This window comes from Bufo gargarizans, chromosome 6 (genome assembly GCF_014858855.1).
Source record: "Bufo gargarizans isolate SCDJY-AF-19 chromosome 6, ASM1485885v1, whole genome shotgun sequence".
Classification (NCBI taxonomy): domain Eukaryota; kingdom Metazoa; phylum Chordata; class Amphibia; order Anura; family Bufonidae; genus Bufo; species Bufo gargarizans.
In genome coordinates this window covers 375,196,284-375,221,206 of record NC_058085.1, presented here as the reverse complement: position 1 = coordinate 375,221,206, position 24,923 = coordinate 375,196,284, and the positions used below count along the sequence as shown (strand labels likewise).

The following is a 24,923-nucleotide window of genomic DNA, read 5'->3' as shown; positions in this document are numbered from 1 at the left end:
GAAAGCTCAATCCCTTTGAACATCACGACTTCTTCACGTCTCAGTCCTAAGAACCGGAGAGACAACCAAGAACAGGAAAGTGTTCTAGGAAATGTCCTATTCCTCCCACTATCTGGATGCACCAGACCCCCCCCCCCCCCAATCCCCCCCAATCCCCCTCCAGCCCGGGACCGGGCGTCTATCGCCGATGACTAAGTCCAGGGCCACCGGCCCAAAGTACAAGATGATCTGACACTAAAATACAAGAAAAAGGTCACAGCTAGGAACTCCTGAGACTTCTGAGAACATGTTCTTAAAGGAACACTGCAGACAAAATTGATACATTGTGTTCTTCCAAAGGCAGGGATGCAGCATCACTCTTCCTTGTGTCATGCCCCGCCTCCAGAGGGCTGAAAGAGAACTCTGACACACTGTAACCAGCCCTGCACCTGTGTCACCTATCTAGGGTACAGAAGGATTTTTAGCTTCTAGCTATTTCTATTCATGAACAGCAAGCAGAGATCTCAAAATATTTGCAGAAAGTAGCAAAAATTGTCCAAGGCAGCAGAATGGATTGTGGTTTGGCAGAACATGGAGCTTCCCTCCCAGCAGCTCAGCCATCAGGACAGATTGGGGGGGGCGCATTGTCCACCGTCACCTTGTCGTGGGCTGGTAGAAGAGGACAGCAGCAGGCAGTGGTGGGCTCCAGGATTTCAGGCCTTGGTGCAAAGGGATTAGGGGGGGATTAACTCAGCTTTAACCCTTGGCTGCCAATGAGGGGCCTTGGGAGTAGTGCACAGGAATGATGGTGGTCCTATATCGCATTGTTTGGGACGAGAGTCAGAAATAATGCACTTGGGCTGTGTTCAGAGGAGCAGTTTGGCCTCAGAGTGACTGAATGGGAGCTGATGCGCCTGGTCTGTATGTGATGCTTTTTGGTGATTTTGTGCAGCCTCACACATACGAAAAGTGCAGCAAAATAATAATAAAAAAGGGGTTCTACTAGTTTGTATCCAAAAATGAGTGGAAAACCTCCAGCAGCAAGTAATGCACTCCACCCAGCGATGGACACAGAGGGCCCCTGAGCACAAACAGAAGAATATGGGCCCCTAACATGCCAGAAAATGTGCCCTTTAAACTTTCTAATAATCCAAGAGTAAAGGGGTCTAGAGAGAACAGAGGGGTCTGGAGGGGGGCAGAAGGGTCTGGAGGGGGACAGAGGAGTCTGAAGGGGGACAGAGGAGTCTGGAGGGGGACAGAGGAGTCTGGAGGGGGGCAGAAGGGTCTGGAGGGGGACAGAGGAGTCTGAAGGGGGACAGAGGAGTCTGGAGGGGGACAGAGGAGTCTGGAGGGGGGCAGAAGGGTTTGGAGGGGGACAGAGGAGTCTGGAGGGGGACAGAGGAGTCTGGAGGGGGGCAGAAGGGTCTGGAGGGGGACAGAGGAGTCTGAAGGGGGACAGAGGAGTCTGGAGGGGGACAGAGGAGTCTGGAGGGGGGCAGAAGGGTTTGGAGGGGGACAGAGGAGTCTGGAGGGGGACAGAGGAGTCTGGAGGGGGACAGAGGAGTCTGAAGGGGGACAGAGGAGTCTGGAGGGGGGCAGAAGGGTTTGGAGGGGGACAGAGGAGTCTGGAGGGGGACAGAGGAGTCTGGAGGGGAAAAGAGGATTCTGGAGGGGGGCAGAAGGGTTTGGAGGGGGACAGAGGAGTCTGGAGGGGGACAGAGGAGTCTGGAGGGGTAAAGAGGATTCTGGAGGGGGGCAGAAGGGTTTGGAGGGGGACAGAGGAGTCTGGAGGGGGACAGAGGAGTCTGGAGGGGGACAGAGTAGTCTGGAGGGGGACAGAGGAGTCTGAAGGGGGACAGAGGAGTCTGGAGGGGGGCAGAAGGGTTTGGAGGGGGACAGAGGAGTCTGGAGGGGGACAGAGGAGTCTGGAGGGGAAAAGAGGATTCTATAGGGGGAAAGAGGAGTCCTGAGGAGGACAGAGGAGTCTGGAGGGGGGCAGGGGAGTCTGGAGAGGACAGAGAGGTTTGGAGGGGGGCAGAGGGGTCTGGAGAGAACAGAGAGGTCTGGAGGGTTTGGAGGGGGGCAGAGGGGTCTGGAGAGAACAGAGAGGTCTGGAGGGGGTGGAGAGGGACAAAAGAGTCTAAAAGGGGACAGAGGGGTCTGGAGGGGGGCATGGGGGTATGTGTCTCTCTCTCTATATATATATATATCCTGTATATTATACATTTGTTACTTCTCAGTAATATATAAATAGTGACAATATGGAACTTTGATACATTGTAGCTAGAAATGCACTCAGCTTAACCCCCCACATGTGACCACTCAGCAGGTTTCATCATATGACATGAGGCTTTGTCTCAGGGTCCCATTCATTTTTGCAGAATTTACAAAAAAAGCTAATAAATAATATAATAAAAAAAGTTTAGGTAAATTATTTTTTTTTAAGTAAAAACTTTTCTATAAAGTTGAGAAACATAGATTTGACCTCTTATTTTTTAATATGTGGATATTGCATCATGACTGGCAAGGCTGGAGCATGGATGGGTGTAGTACAGCAGATAGGATGCTGGGCTTGTTGCCTGTATTGATTGCACACTTGCCTGGTTGCTGGGTGGGACTGACTGTCCGGGATTTAGGCGGTTAAACCAGTTGTCTGGCGGTAACTGTGTGTCTGCCTGTATATGCTAATGTGGGTCAGCGGGCGGCACTAGGACCGGCCCGGCTCCCGCCTACAGCCAGTGAATAAAGTGCACAGGGGGTTATTGTGGAGACCCCAGGACAGTGAGAGCAGCTCATCCTAGCAGACATGGTGAGAGGGCGACCCAGGAACGACAGCATGATGGACACAGACTCCCAGATGCCCAGGTGCCCCCTGACTGAGTTGCTGGGCACACAGGGTCAGGACATGGGGCACATCACCACTTTCTTGGACAATGTGCAGATCTTGCTGGAAGCTGCCAGTTACCTGGAGAGACTGGACCAGGACAGGAAAAGTAAGAGGGGCAACAGGGTTATAGTATGGGGGGGATTTGGGGAGGTCTACAGCCCATGAGGCAGCAGGGAGACAAAGGCTGGGGGTGGTCTGAGTGCAGACTGGGCTGCTGTGAGTCTGGTGCCAGCTTGGCATGAATTAGAAATGGCTTTGTGCCCTGTGCATGTGGCAAGACCCTAGAAGAGCCCGGGACCAGCAGTGAGTCCTGGAGCAGGGCCTGGAGAACTTTCCATGTTTCCTTTTATTCTTCTATGTTCTTTTTATGTTCAGACAAAGGGGGGACATTTCATCCCATTGTTACCAGCCAGAAACTGGCAGCATTAGCCTGGGCACTGGGCATGTGTGCTGCCCCTGCATGTATGACCCTATACATGTGTGCTGCCCCTGCATGTATGACCCTATACATGTGTACTGCCCCTGCATGTATGACCCTATACATGTGTGCTGCCCCTGCATGTATGACCCTATACATCTGTGCTGCCCCTGCATGTATATAATCCTATGTATATGTGTATGACCATATACACGTTAGCTTTCCCATCATGTATATGTATCTATACAGGTCATGGACTCTGCTCCTATATGTATCTATACAGGTCATGGACTCTGCTCCTATATGCATCTATAGGTCATGGACTCTGCTCCTATATGTATCTATACAGGTCATGGACTCTGCTCCTATATGTATCTATACAGGTCATGGACTCTGCTCCTATATGTATCTATAGGTCATGGACTCTGCTCCTATATGTATCTATAGGTCATGGACTCTGCTCCTATATGTATCTATAGGTCATGGACTCTGCTCCTATATGTATCTATAGGTCATGGACTCTGCTCCTATATGTATCTATAGGTCATGGACTCTGCTCCTATATGTATCTATACAGGTCATGGACTCTGCTCCTATATGTATCTATACAGGTCATGGACTCTGCTCCTATCTGCCCATGTACTATATAGAGGGCTCTGCAGCCCGTGCACATTTGCCCCATTGACTGTCAGGTGGGGGCATTAGTTCACAGTTGGGGGGGATTTGTCAGACTTGATCCTGGCACTGCACGTGTCACACAACACAAAGAGCCCTGAGGAGGGTGAGGCAGGTGCCCTCGGGTGTAACCACGTGACCACTGCACACCCATCTCCTTCAGGACTTTAATATACAAGCACCCATAGGGGTCCAAGCCAGGAGCATGATGGATATCTCATATACATGGGGGCCAACGTTTATAAGAAAGTTCAGTATCCTATAAACTTCCAGGAGCATCTAGGAGGGCCCTGCATTGCAATATACAGGCAGATAAGGGGTTAATCAGCAGACCTGTCACCTTCCTGGACCCCACCCTGCCAGGCCCTGTGCCCAGCATCAGTGGGGCTGCTCTGTGTGCTGCTGCACGTCCACAGGTGGGTAGGGATGTTTACTAGTCCCCAGGACAACAAACCTCATCATCCACACGCACAGGGCAGGGGGTGTACAGTAATTATAGACTCCTGTGATGTGTGCAGTGCCCCAGGGACAATGTAACTTCTGGCCACTGTGCTACCATGTAGCAGTCATATGTACCACACTGCAGAATATACACCTCCCTGGAGCCATACTTTACATCTCCTACGTTCTCCATCTGCACCTGTAAGTTAACCCTTACTCAGCCATGGCCGTGACTGCCCCAGTGCAGCTGCAGGAGCCCCCACCCCCTCCTTGTCTGATGTGGTACAAAGACCCTGTCTGTCCCCAGCATGTGGCTGCAGCAGCCATTGTCTCAGCCAAACTTCTGCAAAGTGCTTCAATGAATGGGTTCAGAATAAAGACCAGTCCTATTATATAAAGATGTGCTGATATATACTGCCATATGCTGATATATACTGCCATATATACAGCTATATGCTGACCAATAGTGTAGTATATTGATATACACTCACACTGATATATATACTGCCATATGCTGATATATACTGCCATATATACAGCTTTATGCTGACCAATAGTGTAGTATATTGATATACACTCACACTGATATATATACTGCCATATGCTGATATATACTGCCATATATACAGCTTTATGCTGACCAATAGTGTAGTATATTGATATACACTCACTTATACTGATGAATAATGTCAAATAGTTGCATAAGTCACGTAGAAGTAGTTCACATGTTTCTGGAAAAGTTGGGTGATCAAAAACAGTATGACTCTCATTCTCCTAGTTACATATCTGTGCACCCCTTCCACTATCTCTCCATCCTATGTGACCACCTGTCTATAGAAGCTTCAGCCCCACACTAGGTCATGTTATTGCTATGTCATCAAACAAGCCCCTGGACCCCCCCATGTTGCTGATCGCACTTGGAACGTTCTGTGTCTGTTACAATGTAACACTAGTCCTGCAGTGGGTGCACATCACACGACCCGCACTTCCTCGCCGCACACATGGTTTCCACATGGAGCCAGTCTGTGCCTTTCTATTGGCCGCCTATCAAGAGAGGCGGAGCCCGGCCTTTGGCTGTACACCAATCAGAGTGCAGCTGGCTCTGTGATGTCACTGGTTGCTGGGCTGAGGGGCAGGTCCTGATTGTTCTCAGGGCTGATGACATCACCCCCTTGTTTTAAAGCAAAATCACTTATTTACAGTGGACAAAAGATGTGTTAGGGGGAGAGCCAAACTGTGGTTTATTACAATGGTGCGGGGGAGATACAATCCTACAATGTGTAATGAAATATGAGGGGCAGAGAGGTTTCAGGAAATGTCCATTGTGTGTGCCTGGAAGAAAACTGCTTTACGAGTAAGGCCCCCTGCACACGACCGTATGTATTTTGCGGAACGGAACAGCCGGGCCCTAATAGAACAGTACTATCCTCGTCTGTAGAATGGGTGCGGACCCATTTATTCTCTATGGGGCTGGAAGAGATGCGGACAGCATCCGCATTTCCGGAGCGCGGCCCCGATCTTCTGGTTCGCAGCTCCGGAAAAAAATAGAGCATGTCCTATTCTTGTCCACAATTGCGGAGAAGAATAGGCATTTCTATGGGGGTGCCAGCCGGGTGTATTGCGGGGGAATTTCTATGGGGGTGCCAGCCGGGTGTATTGCGAGGGCATTTCTATGGGGGTGCCGGCCGGGTGTATTGCGGGGGAATTTCTATGGGGGTGCCAGCCGGGTGTATTGCGGGGGAATTTCTATGGGGGTGCCGGCCGGGTGTATTGCGGGGGAATTTCTATGGGGGTGCCGGCCGGGTGTATTGCGGGGGCATTTCTATGGGGGTGCCGGCCGGGTGTATTGCGAGGGCATTTCTATGGGGGTGCTGGCCGGGTGTATTGCGGGGGCATTTCTATGGGGGTGCCGGCCGGGTGTATTGCGGGGGCATTTCTATGGGGGTGCCGGCCGGGTGTATTGCGGGGGCATTTCTATGGGGGTGCCGGCCGGGTGTATTGCGGGGGAATTTCTATGGGGGTGCCAGCCGGGTGTATTGCGGGGGAATTTCTATGGGGGTGCCGGCCGGGTGTATTGCGGGGGCATTTCTATGAGGGTGCAGGCCAAGGAGGGGGTGGGGGCCCCTGCAGCTGCACTGGGGCAGATTATTAAAGCAGAATCCGGTGCGAGCGTCTACCTACAGTAACTTCCCCTAATGTCCAACTTCCTAATTTGTCATTTTAAAATTGAAAGAACAATAAAGCAATCTGATCGGCTGCTGCAGGTGTTTGGCAGCCGCTGATCTCTCTTTGTACTCACATTGATTCCTATCCTGATAACCAAAGACAGATTGCAGTAGCCATTAGTGTTGGGACTGGGGCCACTTGGGTCCTACAGAGGGCCCACTATTCAAATCAACCACAAAAATACCCTAAGACCATATTCACATGACAGACATGTATGTCTATGTCTTGCGGCTGCTCACATGTATTAGATGGGAGTACTAGAAGTGTAACAGACAAGTATGATATATTCTGTATGTTCAATACACCATAAATATAGAATTTTAGTAGGTAATTTCCCTTTAAGTTTTATTTTCGGCCCTTGGAATTGGTTCAGGCTGACAATGTGGCCCCCAGACAGAAAAGGTTGCGCTCCCCTGACCTATAAGCTGTCTACTGTTCTGAAAATAGCCATTAAAAAAACACCCGTCACACGGCCGCTTTATACTGCTATGTGAATACGGCCTTAACCCACTTGACGTGCATTGTAGCATTACTTCTAATGATTGTCAATGGGGTCATGATACAACGCGCGACTTGCTGCAACGCAACGTTCCCAAAGATTGCATTACTGTTGTCATTTTTAAGTAGTGTTGAGCGAACTTGTGTTTCAAGTTTGGCGTCTAAAGTTCGGGTTCAGGTTATCGAAGTATCCTGTTATGGATTCTAAATTTCGTTAGGGTCCGTGGTAGCGGAATCCATAACGGGATACTTCGATAACCAGAACTTAAAACACAAGTTCGCTCAACACTAGTTGTAAGTTGTGAGGGAGTTTTCCATCCTCGACCACAACCCAGGTCACGTGCGACGGCGAATTGCCTGCAGCCTGGCTGCGAATTTCCGGTGTCTGTTTTACAGCGAAATCGCAGAGCTAAAATATTTGCACGACAGCTCGCTGCAAACAAGCAGACGAGTCGCACAGATTTTTGGGACGTGCGCTCAGCGTGTAGCCCGAGCCTAATCGGTGCCCTCACTACTGCTGGTATTTTGCGCGCGCACAGGTCACATAATGTAAATAGATGAAAGGTAATCAAGTCGTTCACTGTAGCCCCCCCCCCCCCCCCTCCAGTCCTGGTAATCACCGTGATCAGAAAGGAGAATAACCAAAATGCAACACAAAGTAAAAATCTAAACAGAAAAAAAGACACAATGCTCAATAATACAATGTTGCAAATAGTTGCTGAATGTGATTTTCTGTCCAGTCTCCGATGAGGAGCTTCTGGGCCTTTTGCATTTCTGTTAATATCTGGCGCTGCTGAGAACCCCGGCCTGCCTTGCACCGTGTGACATTTGCATATTTATAAGCTTAGTCTTTGACAAGGGGTCTTTTTGTTTCCATAAAAAAAAAAAATAATATCTGGCAGTGGGAGGGTTAAGAATGTTCTAACTGCAGAACGGAAAACTACAACTCCCAGTGACCCTTGCAGCTCAGCTTGCATGGGACCAGCCCTCTGCCGCTGCTGCAAGAAGTAAACAAACTCTTCTCTGGGTGTCAGTGCACGGTGGGCAGCCCACAGGCCACATCCCTCTGCTGCATCGAAGGCTAAGTTGCCCTATAACTTCCTATTATTACTTCTTGTTGCCCCCCTTCGCTCCTCTCTGCACGGATCAGATCCCTCCTTCCTCCTATTCTGCACTGAAACCCTCATCTGCCCTAGCGAGGCCCAGCTCTGCTGCAAAAACTTACTGGGCCCTTTGACATCCCATTCATTTGCATGCAAAACGGGATCCAGTCTCTTACCCATTGGAAAAAAATTGTAACTTTCTTTTGCAAAGAAAAAAAAAATAGATTTTTTTTATATTTTTTTCAAATTTACATTTTCGGATTGTTTTTTTGGGGGAGTGATTTTTACAAAGCTGCATTATGGATTGCGTCCGAATGTTAAATATTCAGAGGCTCCTAGATGCTGCCGAATATCTGGATAGAAGAGACCGAGGTTTGTTTGCATTTCTGCATTGCAGGACACGTCGCGTGCGCGCAGCGGCTGAGTTGTTTTCAATGTGTGATCCCCACCCTTGTGTGTGTGTGTGAGGAGTATGCCACTTGACGAGTCCCCGCATGCTACACCTAGTTCTGGGGATAATTTGGGTTTTATATGCAATGCTATATATATATATATGTGTAGCGGTTTGACTGAGGGGGGGGGGGTTATTAAATTTGACAGAATCGGGTGTCAAACGACGGATTCCTGGCGGTGACTCAGTTTGTACAGGGTGGATGGTGCAGAAGTCCTGATTGTGAAGTTTACAAAGTATTCACGCCTGGCAACATGAAAAACATGTCATTATGTGCGTACAGTATACGGACAATGTAACTTTTCTGTATCAGTCATGGATCTCATTTATAGGGAAGACCAGATATATACATATGAATTCTTCTAATCCAGTATCTAATACAGGCATCCTCTAACTGCGGCCCTCCAGCTGTTGCAAAACTACAACTCCCAGCATGCCTGAACAGCCTACAGGTATCAGCCTACAGCAGGGCATTGTGGGAGTTGTAGTTTTACAACAGCTGGAGGGACGCAGTTAGAGGATGCCTGATCTAATAATTCTGAAAACTCACAAGTTACCTGCCAGTCCCATTGGTGTAATTTTGCTGTACATACCTCTATATTTTACATATTAGCCCTGGGTGACAACCAGTATGACCACCATTACAGCTCCCACAGATATAGTCACCCAGCTTTCCAAATGGAGAGACGTGTCACCCTAGGCAGTCCTGGGAAGCTGGGGGATAAAGCATGTAGAAGCTGCAATGGTGTCCATATTAGATGTCCTCCAGATTTCCAGAGGACAAAAGTGGATGATTGATAGAAGAAACACAGATGTGGGAACTACAAGTACCAGCATTACCACTGCTAACTGTTGGTTTCTCTGTCTGCAGAGTGTGAACATGGCTATGCCTCCATCTTCCCCTCCAGCGACGGCTCGGATCTTCACAGGCTGAAAACAAGAAGGTTAAAATCGAAGCGGTGCAGTAGTAATCTAGGAAGCGGCACAAACAGGTAAGACCGTCTGATGTGTCCTGAACATGCAGAATGGGGGATCACAAAGGGAACGGGGCGGATTACTGATACAGACCAATCTATAGGGTGCCCTAAAGCAGTGGGCGCAGCCAAGTAGGGCTGCAGCCATTCATCGATGCAGGGATTCGTTTTATGTCACGTAACCACGGAGCGTGAGTGAAGAGAAGCCTCTCACTCACCGTTCCGTGGCCTCCCGTCCGCACCGCCAGGGCCTTACGTGCACACACCGTCCCGCCCAGTGCATGTCGGGAAGTGGGAAGAAGATGCGGTCCGTCTCCTGCGAACTCCATGTCAGAGCACTGCCAGGAAAGGTAAGTATAAGTAAGCGGGGGCCCGAATCTGCCGGGGCCAAGGAGGTTGGGGGGCACCTGTGATTTGAGGGGGCTGATGGCGGTGGGGGACATGGCTGGAAATGGCATGGAGGAGTTGATGGCGCAGGGGGACATGGCATGGAGAGGCTGATCTGATAGCACTGGGGGAAGGGGACATGGCAAAGGATGGCATGGAGGCACTGGGGGAGGGAGACATGGCAATGGATGAAATGGAGGCATTGGGGGAGGAGGACATGGCTAAGGATGAAATGGAGGCATTGGGGGAGGAGGACATGGCATGGAGGGGCAGATCTGATGGCAGCGGGGGACATCACATGGTAATGGATGGCATAGAGGCACTAGGGAAGTGGGGGACATGGCATGGAGGAGATAATGGCACTGGGGGGGGAACTAATGCACTGGGGCTGATTGCACAGGAGGGAATGAAGGGTGTTGGGGTCTGAGGAGTTTTTATAAAGGAAAACAGTCTCTTAATTCATTTTTTTTCCTATTAGATTACTCGGTTAATCGTAAAAATAATTGGTAGAATACATCGTATTCTGCAGCATGTCCTTCCACTCAGCAGCCTCCATTCTCCTGCTCCTCATCCCCAGCCCCTCCTATTATACTCCACAGCTGCAATCATAACTCTGAAAACAGTCATCAGCCTTGTGCACAGAGACTCCCTTAACCCTGGGTTCACACCTGAGCGTTTTACAGCGCGTTCAAACGCGCTGTAAAACGCTTAAGACATGAAAACCAATGCTTCCCTATGGGAAGGGTTCACACCTGGGCGTTTTACAGCGCGTACGAACGCGCTGTAAAACGCCCGACGCTCAAACAAGTACTTGAGCTTCTTTGGGGCGTTTTGACGCGCGTTTGTGGCCATAGGACACTGCAGTCAATGACACAAACGCGCGTCAAACGCGCGTTTACTATTACAAAAAACGCGCATAAAAACGCGCGACAAAAACGCGCGTAAAACGCGCGTTTGAGGAACGCTCAGGTGTGAACCCAGGGTAAAGGGTTTCTCTGAGGCTTAGACTGCTTTTGATATTGCAAGGCTGGGTGCAGGAGCGCCGGTGACAGGTGATGTATTATTTATTTATTTTTAAATCCTTGCACCCTGCCTGAAAAAGGGTTCCTGGTCTCAGACCAGCAGAATAGTGAGTGCAGCTCTGGAGTATAATACAGGATATAACTCAGGATCAGTACAGGATAAGTAATGTATGTACACAGTGACTCCACCAGCAGAATAGTGAGTGCAGCTCTGGAGTATAATACAGGATGTAACTCAGGATCAGTACAGGATAAGTAATGTATGTACACAGTGACTGCACCAGCAGAATAGTGAGTGCAGCTCTGGAGTATAATACAGGGTGTAACTCAGGATCAGTACATGATAAGTAATGTATGTAGAGAGTGACTGCACCAGCAGAATAGTGAGTGCAGCTCTGGAGTATAATACAGGATGTAACTCAGGATCAGTACAGGATAAGTAATGTATGTACACAGTGACTGCACCAGCAGAATAGTGAGTGCAGCTCTGGGGTATAATACAGGATGTAACTCAGGATCAGTACAGGATAAGTAATGTATGTGCACAGTGACTGCACCAGCAGAATAGTGAGTGCAGCTCTGGAGTATAATACAGGATGTAACTCAGGATCAGTACAGGATAAGTAATGTATGTACACAGTGACTGCACCAGCAGAATAGTGAGTGCAGCTCTGGAGTATAATACAGGATATAACTCAGGATCAGTACAGGATAAGTAATGTATGTACACAGTGACTGCACCAGCAGAATAGTGAGTGCAGCTCTGGAGTATAATACAGGATGTAACTCAGGATCAGTACAGGATAAGTAATGTATGTACACAGTGACTCCACCAGCAGAATAGTGAGTGCAGCTCTGGAGTATAATACAGGATGTAACTCAGGATCAGTACAGGATAAGTAATGTATGTACACAGTGACTGCACCAGCAGAATAGTGAGTGCAGCTCTGGAGTATAATACAGGATATAACTCAGGATCAGTACAGGATAAGTAATGTATGTGCACAGTGACTGCACTTTATGTAGATGATCAGAGGCGCACATATATTTTTGAAGGTGACATTTACAAGGACGGTGGCCTCTATGTCACAATTGTAGACTCTGCAGAACTATTAGTGTTCCCTGTTCTTCTCAGTGACTTTATATTGGAGCCCCGTTCAGGGTAAGGTATAGCAGGATATGACATATGTAGACGCACAATGCTGGGGAGAGTTGTCTCTGTATTTCTTGCAGCCTTCAGAAATAATGGTTTTCTCCCCAAGGATTTGGCCTTTATTGCTGGATGTGAAGGATTTGTCTGCAGTGAAATAAAACAAGGATTTCCTGCTATTTGGGATCTTTTTAGGAGTCTTTGGAAGAAAACATGAATGGTGTAGCTGTAACTTAACATTCCTGAATCAAGATAAAAAAAAATATTAACAATACCAGAATTTCTTCAAAACAGGGCAGATTTGCCATTCAGGAGTCTGGGAAAGTTGGGTGATGCCCCTTTGCGAGCTGCAATGGTGGCCATAATAGACATAAGAAATATCTCCAGAGAACCTGTAACTGCGCTGCAGCCAGCGACTCGGGGATTGGATTACTGAAGGGGTAACCAGCAGATATTTGCTGCAGAAGGGTTAAAACTGGAGTAAAGCGATTCCAGATGGGAGATAATCTGTATGCAGCCCAGAAAAACACAAACCCCAGTGATCTGGATTTTCCGTTCTGCCGTGGAGCCTTCGCAGGCATTTTTGGCTCCGCCATCTTGGGCTGTGTGACCTCAGGAAACCCCTGTCCTGTACAGGAGGGAGCCGTGTCCTGCGATTTTAAGACCCCGGAGGGGATCGGCGCTGTCATCCTGATATTTGGGGCTGGGTTACTGTACGAGGCCGGGACATGGGCTCTATGTCTGGCAGTAAGCAGCTCACGTTCCTGCATCAGTTCCTGTTTTTGTGTCTTGTGCGGCTCGTAACCTCAAGTGAACTCCGTGTAACATACAAGATGTCCTAAGGAGCTGCGTATCTAATCCTATCCTGTGTGAAACTGTGCTGAGCCCTTGTATCTAAGCCTATCATGTGTGATACTGTCTGCTGAGCTGTGTATCTAATCCTCTCCTGTGTGATACTGTCTGCTGAGCTGTGTATCTAATCCTCTCCTGTGTAATACTGTCTGCTGAGCCGTGTATCTAATCCTATCCTGTGTGATACTGTCTGCTGAGCTGTGTATCTAATCCTATCCTGTGTGATACTGTCTGCTGAGCTGTGTATCTAATCCTATCCTGTGTGATACTGTCTGCTGAGCTGTGTATCTAATCCTATCCTGTGTGATACTGTCTGCTGAGCTGTGTATCTAATCCTGTCCTGTGTGATACTGTCTGCTGAGCTGTGTATCTAATCCTATTCCTGTGTGATACTGTCTGCTGAGCTGTGTATCTAATCCTATCCTGTGTGATACTGTCTGCTGAGCTGTGTATCTAATCCTATCCTGTGTGATACTGTCTGCTGAGCTGTGTATCTAATCCTATCTTGTGTGATACTGTCTGCTGAGCTGTGTATCTAATCCTATCCTGTGTGATACTGTCTGCTGAGCTGTGTATCTAATCCTATCCTGTGTGATACTGTCTGCTGAGCTGTGTATCTAATCCTATCCTGTGTGATACTGTCTGCTGAGCTGTGTATCTAATCCTATCCTGTGTGATACTGTCTGCTGAGCTGTGTATCTAATCCTATCCTGTGTGATACTGTCTGCTGAGCTGTGTATCTAATCCTATCCTGTGTGATACTGTCTGCTGAGCTGTGTATCTAATCCTATCCTGTGTGATACTGTCTGCTGAGCTGTGTATCTAATCCTATCTGTGTGATACTGTCTGCTGAGCTGTGTATCTAATCCTATCCTGTGTGATACTGTCTGCTGAGCTGTGTATCTAATCCTATCCTGTGTGATACTGTCTGCTGAGCTGTGTATCTAATCCTATCCTGTGTGATACTGTCTGCTGAGCTGTGTATCTAATCCTATCCTGTGTGATACTGTCTGCTGAGCTGTGTATCTAATCCTATCCTGTGTGATACTGTCTGCTGAGCTGTGTATCTAATCCTGTCCTGTGTGATACTGTCTGCTGAGCTGTGTATCTAATCCTATCCTGTGTGATACTGTCTGCTGAGCTGTGTATCTAATCCTATCCTGTGTGATACTGTCTGCTGAGCTGTGTATCTAATCCTATCCTGTGTGATACTGTCTGCTGAGCTGTGTATCTAATCCTATCCTGTGTGATACTGTCTGCTGAGCTGTGTATCTAATCCTATCCTGTGTGATACTGTCTGCTGAGCTGTGTATCTAATCCTATCCTGTGTGATACTGTCTGCTGAGCTGTGTATCTAATCCTATCCTGTGTGATACTGTCTGCTGAGCTGTGTATCTAATCCTATCCTGTGTGATACTGTCTGCTGAGCTGTGTATCTAATCCTATCCTGTGTGATACTGTCTGCTGAGCTGTGTATCTAATCCTATCCTGTGTGATACTGTCTGCTGAGCTGTGTATCTAATCTATCCTGTGTGATACTGTCTGCTGAGCTGTGTATCTAATCCTATCCTGTGTGATACTGTCTGCTGAGCTGTGTATCTAATCCTATCCTGTGTGATACTGTCTGCTGAGCTGTGTATCTAATCCTATCCTGTGTGATACTGTCTGCTGAGCTGTGTATCTAATCCTATCCTGTGTGATACTGTCTGCTGAGCTGTGTATCTAATCCTATCCTGTGTGATACTGTCTGCTGAGCTGTGTATCTAATCCTATCCTGTGTGATACTGTCTGCTGAGCTGTGTATCTAATCCTATCCTGTGTGATACTGTCTGCTGAGCTGTGTATCTAATCCTATCCTGTGTGATACTGTCTGCTGAGCTGTGTATCTAATCCTATCCTGTGTGATACTGTCTGCTGAGCTGTGTATCTAATCCTATCCTGTGTGATACTGTCTGCTGAGCTGTGTATCTAATCCTATCCTGTGTGATACTGTCTGCTGAGCCGTGTATCTAATCCTATCCTGTGTGATACTGTCTGCTGAGCCTGTGTATCTAATCCTATCTGTGTGATACTGTCCTGCTGAGCTGTGTATCTAATCCTATACTGTGTGATACTGTCTGCTGAGCTGTGTATCTAATCCTAGTCAATGTGTGATACTGTCTGCTGAGCTGTGTATCTAATCCTATCTTGTGTGATACTCTTCTGCTGAGCTGTGTATCTAATCCTATCCTGTGTGATACTGTCTGCTGAGCTGTGTATCTAATCCTATCTTGTGTGATACTGTCTGCTGAGCTGTGTATCTAATCCTATCATGTGTGATACTGTCTGCTGAGCTGTGTATCTAATCCTATCCTGTGTGATACTGTCTGCTGAGCTGTGTATCTAATCCTATCCTGTGTGATACTGTCTGCTGAGCTGTGTATCTAATCCCATCTGGTGTGATACTGTCTGCTGAGCTGTGTATCTAATCCTATCCAGTGTGATACTGTCTGCTGAGCTGTGTATCTAATCCCATCTTGTGTGATACTCTTCTGGCTGAGCTGTGTATCTAATCCTATCCTGTGTGATACTGTCTGCTGAGCTGTGTATCTAATCCCATCTTGTGTGATACTGTCTGCTGAGCTGTGTATCTAATCCTATCATGTGTGATACTGTCTGCTGAGCTGTGTATCTAATCCTATCCTGTGTGATACTGTCTGCTGAGCTGTGTATCTAATCCTATCCTGTGTGATACTGTCTGCTGAGCTGTGTATCTAATCCCATCTTGTGTGATACTGTCTGCTGAGCTGCGTATCTAATCCTATCCTGTGTAATACTGTCTGCTGAGCTGTGTATCTAATCCTATCTTGTGTGATACTGTCTGCTGAGCTGCGTATCTAATCCTATCCTGTGTGATACTGTCTGCTGAGCTGTGTATCTAAGCCTATCACATGTGATACTGTCTGCTGAGCTGCGGTGTCTAAAGCTAATCCTGTAACCAGACCTGCTGTATCTAATCTTTCTGGGTGTGATACTGTCCTCTTAGCTGCTGTATATTTTTGTGATACAATCTAACTGCACAGTACTACAGCTCCCATCATGGACTGTTCCTATTTGTTAATGCCGTTTCTCTTTATATTTTCAGATCCACACACAACGAGTTGGAGAAGAACAGGTGAGTCGGATGCTTCACATATAAGAAGTGATTCTCAGCAATGAGCGCTGCCATGTGCCACTCAGGAGCCAGAGAAAGCTGTGTGGGAGTAATACTCCCACCCTCCTCTAAACCTGTCCATTGGGGCAGTTTTGAACTTTCCTGCCTGGAAAGAACCCCTGTTGGCTGCTTACTGGCAGCCATGTTGGTTGTCACCCAGCTTTCCTGGAAACTTCCAGGGACTGGTCTGTGAATTATAATCTGTGAGAGTCTGTCCTCTGCCCGAGGAATGCAGAGGAGGCCGGGGGTCTGCCCGGGGAGTGAGGACTAATGGAATGTGGGAGGCTGGGGAGACACAAGGGTTAAGAGGGGAGCACCACTTATTACACTCCCTGTATCTGGTGATTTATTAGGGTTATATCTTAAACATAACAATCTGCTTCTAATCACCATGGGGGGGGGGGGGGGGTAGTTATTATAAGATGAGACCCCCCTCCTCCTCATGAGTTTATAACTGTGGGGGAAAAAAAGTATTTTTCAAAAAGTGTTTTGGCTTCTGTAGCAATAAAATAAAACTTGAAATAATGTGCAGTGATATTGTGTGGGGGGATTGAGGTTTGAGGTATGCAGCGCCTCGTGCCTCTCTGGTATTATTTGCTGCTACAGAATGAACACATTGTGCCTTGTGGCTTTACACAATATCTCTGCAGAGGCAAAAGAGGGTTTCACAACTTACTACAAAGTAAAGTTATTGCCTCAAAATAATACCAGTAAGTGCCTTATGCCTCGTTATGACCTTGTTCCTCCCTGAACCATCGAGATATTGTGTACCTCCTGCCTCCATTATAGAAACATGGACCTTATCACGCTCCTGTCTCTCATGTCCCATCATGGTCCTGTGCCTTTAGCCTTGATTATAGTCCTATGTGCCTCATCTCCCATTGTGGCATTACGGTATGTTCTCATGCCTTGATAACAGGATGTGCCTCGTCATGATCTTGTGGCTCATGTCCTGTCATGACATGATGTGCCTAACACTTCAGTGATGGCACCATGCGTATTCCAGCAGCTCCCATATCCTAGTGCTATCGCATCTGCTCCTCAATTGCCCTGTAAAATGCACGTCCCGCATGTCTCTCCTCTGGTATCTCCATACATGACCCTGGTTGTGTGGCCGCGGGGAACGCAATCTGCAGAATATGACTGTGCACTACTCTCACCATGCTGTGATACAGCATGCTTTCACTAAACGTACACAATGTCTCTGCTCCTCCACTGTTCCTCCACTATTCCTTTGCTGCTCTTCCTTCACAGCTTATCCTCTACTGCTCCTCCACTACTGGTCCTCCACTGCTTATCTTCTGCTGCTTCTCCAGTGCTCCTCCTCCACTGTTCCCCAACTATTCCTATGCTGCTCTTCCTTCACAGCTTATCCTCTACTGCTCCTCCACTACTCCAGTGCTTATCTTCTGCTGCTTCTCCAGTGCTCCTCCTCAACTGCTCCTCAACTATTCCTATGCTGCTCTTCCTTCACAGCTTATCCTCTACTGCTCCTCCACTTCTCCACTGCTTATCTTCTGCTGCTTCTCCAGTGCTCCTCCTCAACTGCTCCTCAACTATTCCTATGCTGCTCTTCCTTCACAGCTTATCCTCTACTGCTCCTCCACTTCTCCACTGCTTATCTTCTGCTGCTTCTCCAGTGCTCCTACTCAACTGCTCCTCCACTGTTCCCCAACTATTCCTTTGCTGCTTATCATCCACTGCTCCTCTACTGTTCCCCAACTGTTCCTTTGCTGCTTATCCTCTGCTGCTCCTCCACTGTTCCTCAACTATTCCTTTGCTGCTCTTCCTTCACAGCTTATCCTCTACTGCTCCTCCACTACTCCCCAACTATTCCTTTGTTGCTTATCCTCTACTGCTCCTCCACTATTCCTTTGCTGCTCTTCCTTCACAGCTTATCCTCTGCTGCTCCTCCACTGCTTATCTTCTGCTGCTTATCCAGTGCTCCTCCATGCGTTCCTCTGTGACTTGCAGCTTCATCTAATAAGGTTTAGTGTTCTACAAGTGATGAAATTAGATAAAAAATTTGTGAAAATCCATAGGATCAAATAAATCTACCTTACTGAAATGGGAGATGTATCTGTTCATAACTCCCTAGGAATGTGAGAACTGTAGTGGTGGCCATGTTGGTTATTGCCCAGCTTTCCCAGAAACCGCTGAACAGAATTTGTAACCAGAAGACTTAATTCAGCAGCAGAAGATTTATTATTCTGGAGTCTGGGAAATGTGGGTTTTTACTCAACGTGGTTGTCACTAACCTCCTAAACAGAAGAGCTTGGGGATCACCCTATGTGGTAGCTGTAATGGCTGTGGAATTGGTCGTCGCCCAGTTTTCCCTCTTTTGTTTTAGACCATTTTGAAGTGAGATTATTTCACATTCTATAGGTTTATGTCGCTTTAAATGAAGCTTTATATTGCAGCTTGGCACTGAGAGACACATTTGGCAGCATAAAGGCGTAGTATGGGCGCTGCGCCAAGGGTGTTCTGTACAGATAAAGACTCGGAGTGAAGTTCCTCGTCCTGCTAGTGACCATTTTAGAAATGATAATATAATCTAGTGGTGAGATCAGAGGCTAATGTCCCCGCGGGTCCCCTCTTGTCTGTGTTCAATCTGGGACCCGTGCAGACTGGTAAAAGAATGACATATAAAAGTAGCTCTCCTCCGAAATGTATTGCTACTGTGTCAGGAACAAAGGCTTCTTACCAAAACTGGTTGTCAAGCAGTGTATCCTTAGCAAGCAAATTATCAGATTTAACTTCACATTGCTGGATTAGCAAAGAACTGGGAAGCGACCCGGGCAGTAGTCGCATCATGCCTGTCTCCATCCTATTTTGCAGTATTAATCAGATTTTTCTAAAATTACATTTAGAGGGTGTGTCCCTTCAGAGGGGTTCTACATAGTATCACATGTCCTAGTAACACTGTATCAAGGTGTTTGTTTTGGTCCCATGTTCTGCTGTGTCTTGTGCCCCCCCAAAACCCTAAATACGCGGTGCTGTTAGTAAGATACCCAGAATTTTCCATGTTTTAGGTTTACTGACTCCCATGTGACCACTGTATATACTCTTGTTTTCAGGAGGGCTCACTTACGGCTCTGTCTAGAACGACTGAAGGACCTTATACCCCTAGAAGAAGAAAGCACCAGGCACACCACCCTGGGACTACTAAACAAAGCCAAACTGCACATCAAGGTATGGACAGCGGGTATCAGATATATACTCTTAAATATTTGCAACTTTTACACCACTCCTGCTCATTCCAGACAATACTTATAGCAGTACCAATAACGCTACCCTTGTAGCTCCAGATTTGTAGTCTATGCCCCAACAGTCAGGAAACCCTCACTTTGATTTTAGGGGAACAGTTAATCTCTTTATGTTCACAATGTTCTCTACGTTCCTGCAGAAACTTGAAGACTCGTCACGGAAAGGCCAACATCAGCTGGAGATGTTAGAAAGGGAACAGCGGTTTTTGAAGAGGAGGTTGGAGCAGCTACAGGGCTGTGCAGAGCCGGAGAGGGTGCGAGCGGACAGTGTGGGCTCCAGCGCATCGTCCGACCGGTCTGACTCAGAACGAGGTAAGACTGGAGACAACTGTTACAAGTTATAGAAATATTCTTATCTAATAGTCATGGCAGCTTCTGCTACCACCAAGATCTTTAGAATGAAGGGGCCACTGCATCCGCTCCTAAGTTTTCCATGCACAGCAGCATCTTGGAGACCCAGCTGTGCAGGAGACTGTCGTATTCACTTCAATGGAGCTGTCTTGCAAACCCCTGAAAAGCGGGTGGCACCACTGTGCAAGGGGGAACAGTGGAAGACATGGTGCCATCACCCAACCCATTGTGACCTAGTCCAAACAAAGATCCATAATGAACATTGTAGCGCGCTCAGGGGGTCCTGTTCCCATCTGCAGTGGGGAAGTTTGGGGGTACTATCTTTGATGGTCACCATAACTGATGTTCAATTTGATTTTCTTTTCAGAAGAGATCGAGGTGGACATCGAAAGTACAGAATTCTCCCATCTGGAAGTGGACAGTTCTAGTGGCACCAGCATCAGTGACCTGGACGACCACAACAGCCGGCAAAGCTTGGGCAGCGATGAAGGATATTCCAGCGCTAGTATCAAGCTCCTCTACAGCTTATAAGAGTCCTGGGCTAACGACAGTGGATTGGACTTGCTGCCCACGGTCACCGGTGGTGCACACATCGATTCAGTCAATTGCTTTGTTCCTCCAGGTCTCCAATCATGAATGGAGTTGGACATTCTTAGGGGATTTTATTCTGTTTTGCTGGACCAAAAACCTTTGACCAGCTCCTTCTCTTCTCCAATGGCATAAGGGCATTCCCTGAAGGTTACACAACTCCTGCAGTGTTGGAGGTCATGACAGCGATCTAAACTTTTTAGCACAACTTGAAGATCTCCCTATGGTGTTATGTTTTCCGTATGAATCGGAAGCTTTGAAGATGACTTTCATTGTTTTGTGTTCTTTGCCTTAATTCGGCATCTTAGAAGACTTTACAAACGTACCACACGGTGGTGTAAAACAAAAAGAACTTCCTCACTGTGGTCAACGGAGTGTCTTCTCTTCTGGGTCTTGTAGTACCCTTCATTCCGGAAAACCACTTGCTATTCTCTACATTCTTCCCCATATGGTCTTTGATACTCATTCAATCTACCAGCAAAAAGATTCTTCACTTGCATCAGCCTGGGGGGCATGTTTACAAAAAGGTTATCCAACCTCTCCGATCAACTTGGTCGTCAAAAACTTGCTATTTGGCAAACTCGTACTGTCTTCTGCCATGTCAGAAGTGTATAATTTGTACACATAGTGCTGGTGCCTGGTGACCAGAGGATGCCGTCACATCTGGAAGCTTCTCCAGATGCAAATTTTTATTTTATTTTTTCTGCTGTTCTATCTCTTGATTTTTCTAACTTTTTGGTTTCTCTAGACTGGAGTCTGGCAGAACTACAAGCCCCAACGTGGCCTTTTGTTGCAGCATGCCTAGAACCCCTGGCACTTGTTCAATAGGGGCACCACTTGGGCCAGCCCTACAACCAACAAGCATTTGGTTAATAGTTAAAAGAGGGTTCTCTGCCTCAGTTTTACAAAAAAATCTGGCCCATGTGACCCAGACTGCCACTGTGACACCACTTGAGACAAGTGCAGTAGATTCTATTGTAAACTAAGTTTATGTTCAGATGCCCTCTAAGAATTTAGCATTTTCTTTACATTTTTAAGATACATATCATGCATGCCAAGTGAGTTCTATATATGGCAGGGCAGTATGAGAGACCCTGACATGACTGGTTGTTAGGGACAAGTTGGTGACAACGCCATATATTATGCCATAGTTGTTAGGGCATCCACATGATTCATACTGGCACTGTGATGCCAGCTGAGAAGACTGCAATACTCACAACATGCCATTCCCTATCTCAGCCTGCAATACTAATAAGATTTTTAGCAAACTGAAGTTAGGTAGAGATGCCCTTTAGCATGAATATAGCGTTTTCTTTCAATTCTTAGATACATTTACGTTAATGCATCACCTTCAATGGCATATTAAAGGGGTGAGAACTTTTTAGGCTGGTGAACCCCTCTAAAGTTAGCACTAGCCATCTACCAGGATAAGACCACTGCTTCCTTTCTTTAAAGGAGTTTTCTCACTTCATGGCATTGATCGTGTAGAAAAAGTTAATAAAAAGCCATTTTGTAAAGTTTTGTCCAGCTGGCTTGATTTATTTTTCAATCACATTATACATTGCTCGCTTCTATGGTTACGACCACCTTACAATCCAGGAAAATGTGCCGGCATGGTCCCCGGCCTCCAGAGAGGCCGGCGCTTTTTCACATAGTGTGCAAGCACGACCACCGCGGCTGGATTGTAGGGCGGTCGTAACTATAGAAACAAGCGGGGTATAATGTGATGGAAAAACGAATCCAGCCAGCAAAGGAGGCAATATGGAGAATCACGATACATTAGTAAGTGCCTTGCGTTAGGTTTCTCTACATGATAAATGCTATTTGCTGAAGTGAGACGACCCCTTTTAACAATGTCTCCTGAATAACCACAAAGCAGCCATCTTGAATCCGGAGAACCCCCTTTAACGAATGTAACCAATTAGGTGGGGGGCTTATAAATGTACTGATCCATTATAATCATGGAAATAAAAAAAAAAGAAAAGTAATAGTAGCTTGCAGGGTTAGGCTACTTTCACACTGGTGTTTTGGCTTTCCGTTTGTGAGATCCGTTCAGAGCTCAGCGATCCAAAACGGATCAGTTTGCATTCTGAATGGAAAAGGATCCGCTCAGAATGCATCAGTCCAGTCTCCATTCCGCTTCGGAGGCGGACACCGAAACGTCTGACGAAACTGAGCCAAACGGATCCGCACACAGTGTAAGTCAATGGGGACGGATCAGTTTTCACTGGCGCAATAGAAAACGGATCCGTCCTCCATTGACTTTCCGTCTTGGCGATGTTACAGATAATACAAGCGGATCCGTTCTGAACGGATGCAGACGGTTGTATTATCTGAACGGGTCCAAACAAAACAAGAGTGTGAAAGCAGCCTAAGGTGGGTCGGTCAGTGTGCGGCTGAGCGTCACGCGGCCTTCTAGACAAGTAAATGTTCAACTTTGTAAGTTGCACAACGTTGCGATTTTTTTTTTTTTGAAGTCTTGCTGGGCAGCGAGCTGACGTCCGTGAGGATAACCGTCTTCCTTCACAAACTGTTTCGCGGAATGATTTACGGGGGCAGAAAATCTGCGGCTTAGGTAGCGTTTACCGGGTCGGCTGATGCAAAATGGAAGCCGGATATTAGGGCCTTGAAAGTTGCACAGAACAGGACATGACACGGTGGTCACCATCAGACCTCACCGCGAACATCTCGGCTCAGTGCGCACCTGGATATCAATGCTGGGGTCTTTCTGTGTTGCTCTGATGCATCTAACATTTGATCCACTTTGTAATATTGTGTATACAGCCCCCATGCAGAGCTATGGGCTGATCTGATGGCACTGGGGGTCATGGAGGGGCTGATCTGATGGCACTGGGGGACATGGAGGGGCTGATCTGATGGCACTGGGGGACATGGAGGGGCTGATCTGATGGCACTGGGGGACGTGGAGGGGCTGATCTGATGGCACTGGGGGACATGGAGGGGCTGCTCTGATGGCACTGGGGGACATGGAGGGGCTGATCTGATGGCACTGGGGGACATGGAGGGGCTGCTCTGATGGCACTGGGGGACATGGAGGGGCTGCTCTGATGGCACTGGGGGACATGGAGGGGCTGATCTGGGGGACATGGAGGGGCTGATCTGATGGCACTGGGGGACATGGAAGGGCTGATCTGGGGGACATGGAGGGGCTGATCTGATGGCACTGGGGGACGTGGAGGGGCTGATCTGATGGCACTGGGGGACATGGAAGGGCTGATCTGGGGGACATGGAGGGGCTGATGGCACTGGAGGAACGGGGGACATGGCAATGGATGGCATGGAGGGGCTGATGGCACTGGGGTGGGGGGGGAGTGGAGCTGATGGCACTGGGGGAACTGATGCACTTGGGCGGATCGCACAGGGGGGAACGAAGGGTGTTGGGGTCTGATGAGTTTTTATAAAGAAAAACTGTCTATTAATTAATTTTCTCTTGATAGAGTGCTCAATTAATCGTAAAAAATAATTGATAGAATACTCGATTACTAAAATAATCATCTACTGCAGCCCTAGCCCCTATTCAGAGCTATGTTTCTCCATTGTTACATTATGTATACAGCCCCTATGCAGAGCTGTGTGTCTCCATGGCTACATTGTGTATACAGCCCCCTATGCAGAGCTGTGTGTCTCCATGGCTACATTGTGTATACAGCCCCTATGCAGAGCTGTGTGTCTCCATGGCTACATTGTGTATACAGCCCCTATGCAGAGCTGTGTGTCTCCATGGCTACATTGTGTATACAGCCCCTATGCAGAGCTATGTGTCTCCATGGCTACATTGTGTATACAGCCCCCTATGCAAAGCTATGTGTCTCCATGGTTACATTATGTATACAGCCCCTATGCAGAGCTGTGTCTCCATGGTTACATTGTGTATACAGCCCCTATGCAGAGCTATGTGTCTCCATGGTTACATTATGTATACAGCCCCTATGCAGAGCTATGTGTCTCCATGGTTACATTGTGTATACAGCCCCTATGCAGAGCTGTGTGTCTCCATGGTTACATTATGTATACAGCCCCTATGCAGAGCTGTGTCTCCATGGTTACATTGTGTATACAGCCCCCTATGCAGAGCTGTGTCTCCATGGTTACATTATGTATACAGCCCCTATGCAGAGCTGTGTCTCCATGGTTACATTATGTATACAGCCCCTATGCAGAGCTGTGTCTCCATGGTTACATTGTGTATACAGCCCCCTATGCAAAGCTGTGTGTCTCCATGGTTACATTGTGTATACAGCCCCCTATGCAGAGCTGTGTGTCTCCATGGTTACATTGTGTATGCAGCCCCTATGCAGAGCTATGTGTCTCCATGGTTACATTGTGTATACAGCCCCCTATGCAAAGCTGTGTGTCTCCATGGTTACATTGTGTATACAGCCCCTATGCAGAGCTATGTTTCTCAATAGTTACAAGTTTTGCTTCACCTACTCTTCCCGGA

General features: G+C 47.5%; 1 protein-coding gene across 2 annotated transcripts; it reads left to right on the top strand.

The window, feature by feature from the left end:
* Positions 1-2,771: 2,771 nt before the first annotated feature.
* Positions 2,772-22,530, top strand: MXI1 (MAX interactor 1, dimerization protein). 2 transcript variants are annotated; one of them, XM_044297015.1, is made up of 6 exons: positions 2,772-2,972; positions 9,550-9,670; positions 16,188-16,217; positions 19,334-19,448; positions 19,663-19,834; positions 20,241-22,530. In XM_044297015.1, exons 1-6 carry the CDS (start codon positions 2,786-2,788, stop codon positions 20,402-20,404), a joined length of 789 nt encoding a protein of 262 aa, XP_044152950.1. In that variant the 5' UTR covers positions 2,772-2,785; the 3' UTR covers positions 20,405-22,530. The 2 variants fall into 2 exon arrangements, with proteins under 2 accessions (XP_044152950.1, XP_044152951.1); XM_044297016.1 differs by lacking the exon at positions 2,772-2,972 and adding an exon at positions 8,115-8,599.
* The last annotated feature ends 2,393 nt before the right edge of the window (positions 22,531-24,923 follow it).

Coding starts and splice junctions, on each gene's coding strand:
- MXI1 (XM_044297015.1), top strand. CDS start 2,786: ATGGTGAGAGGGCGACCCAGGAACGACAGCATGATGGACACAGACTCC. Junction 16,218..19,333: donor AACGAGTTGGAGAAGAACAG/GTGAGTCGGATG, acceptor TCTTGTTTTCAG/GAGGGCTCACTTACGGCTCT. Junction 19,449..19,662: donor AAGCCAAACTGCACATCAAG/GTATGGACAGCG, acceptor ACGTTCCTGCAG/AAACTTGAAGACTCGTCACG.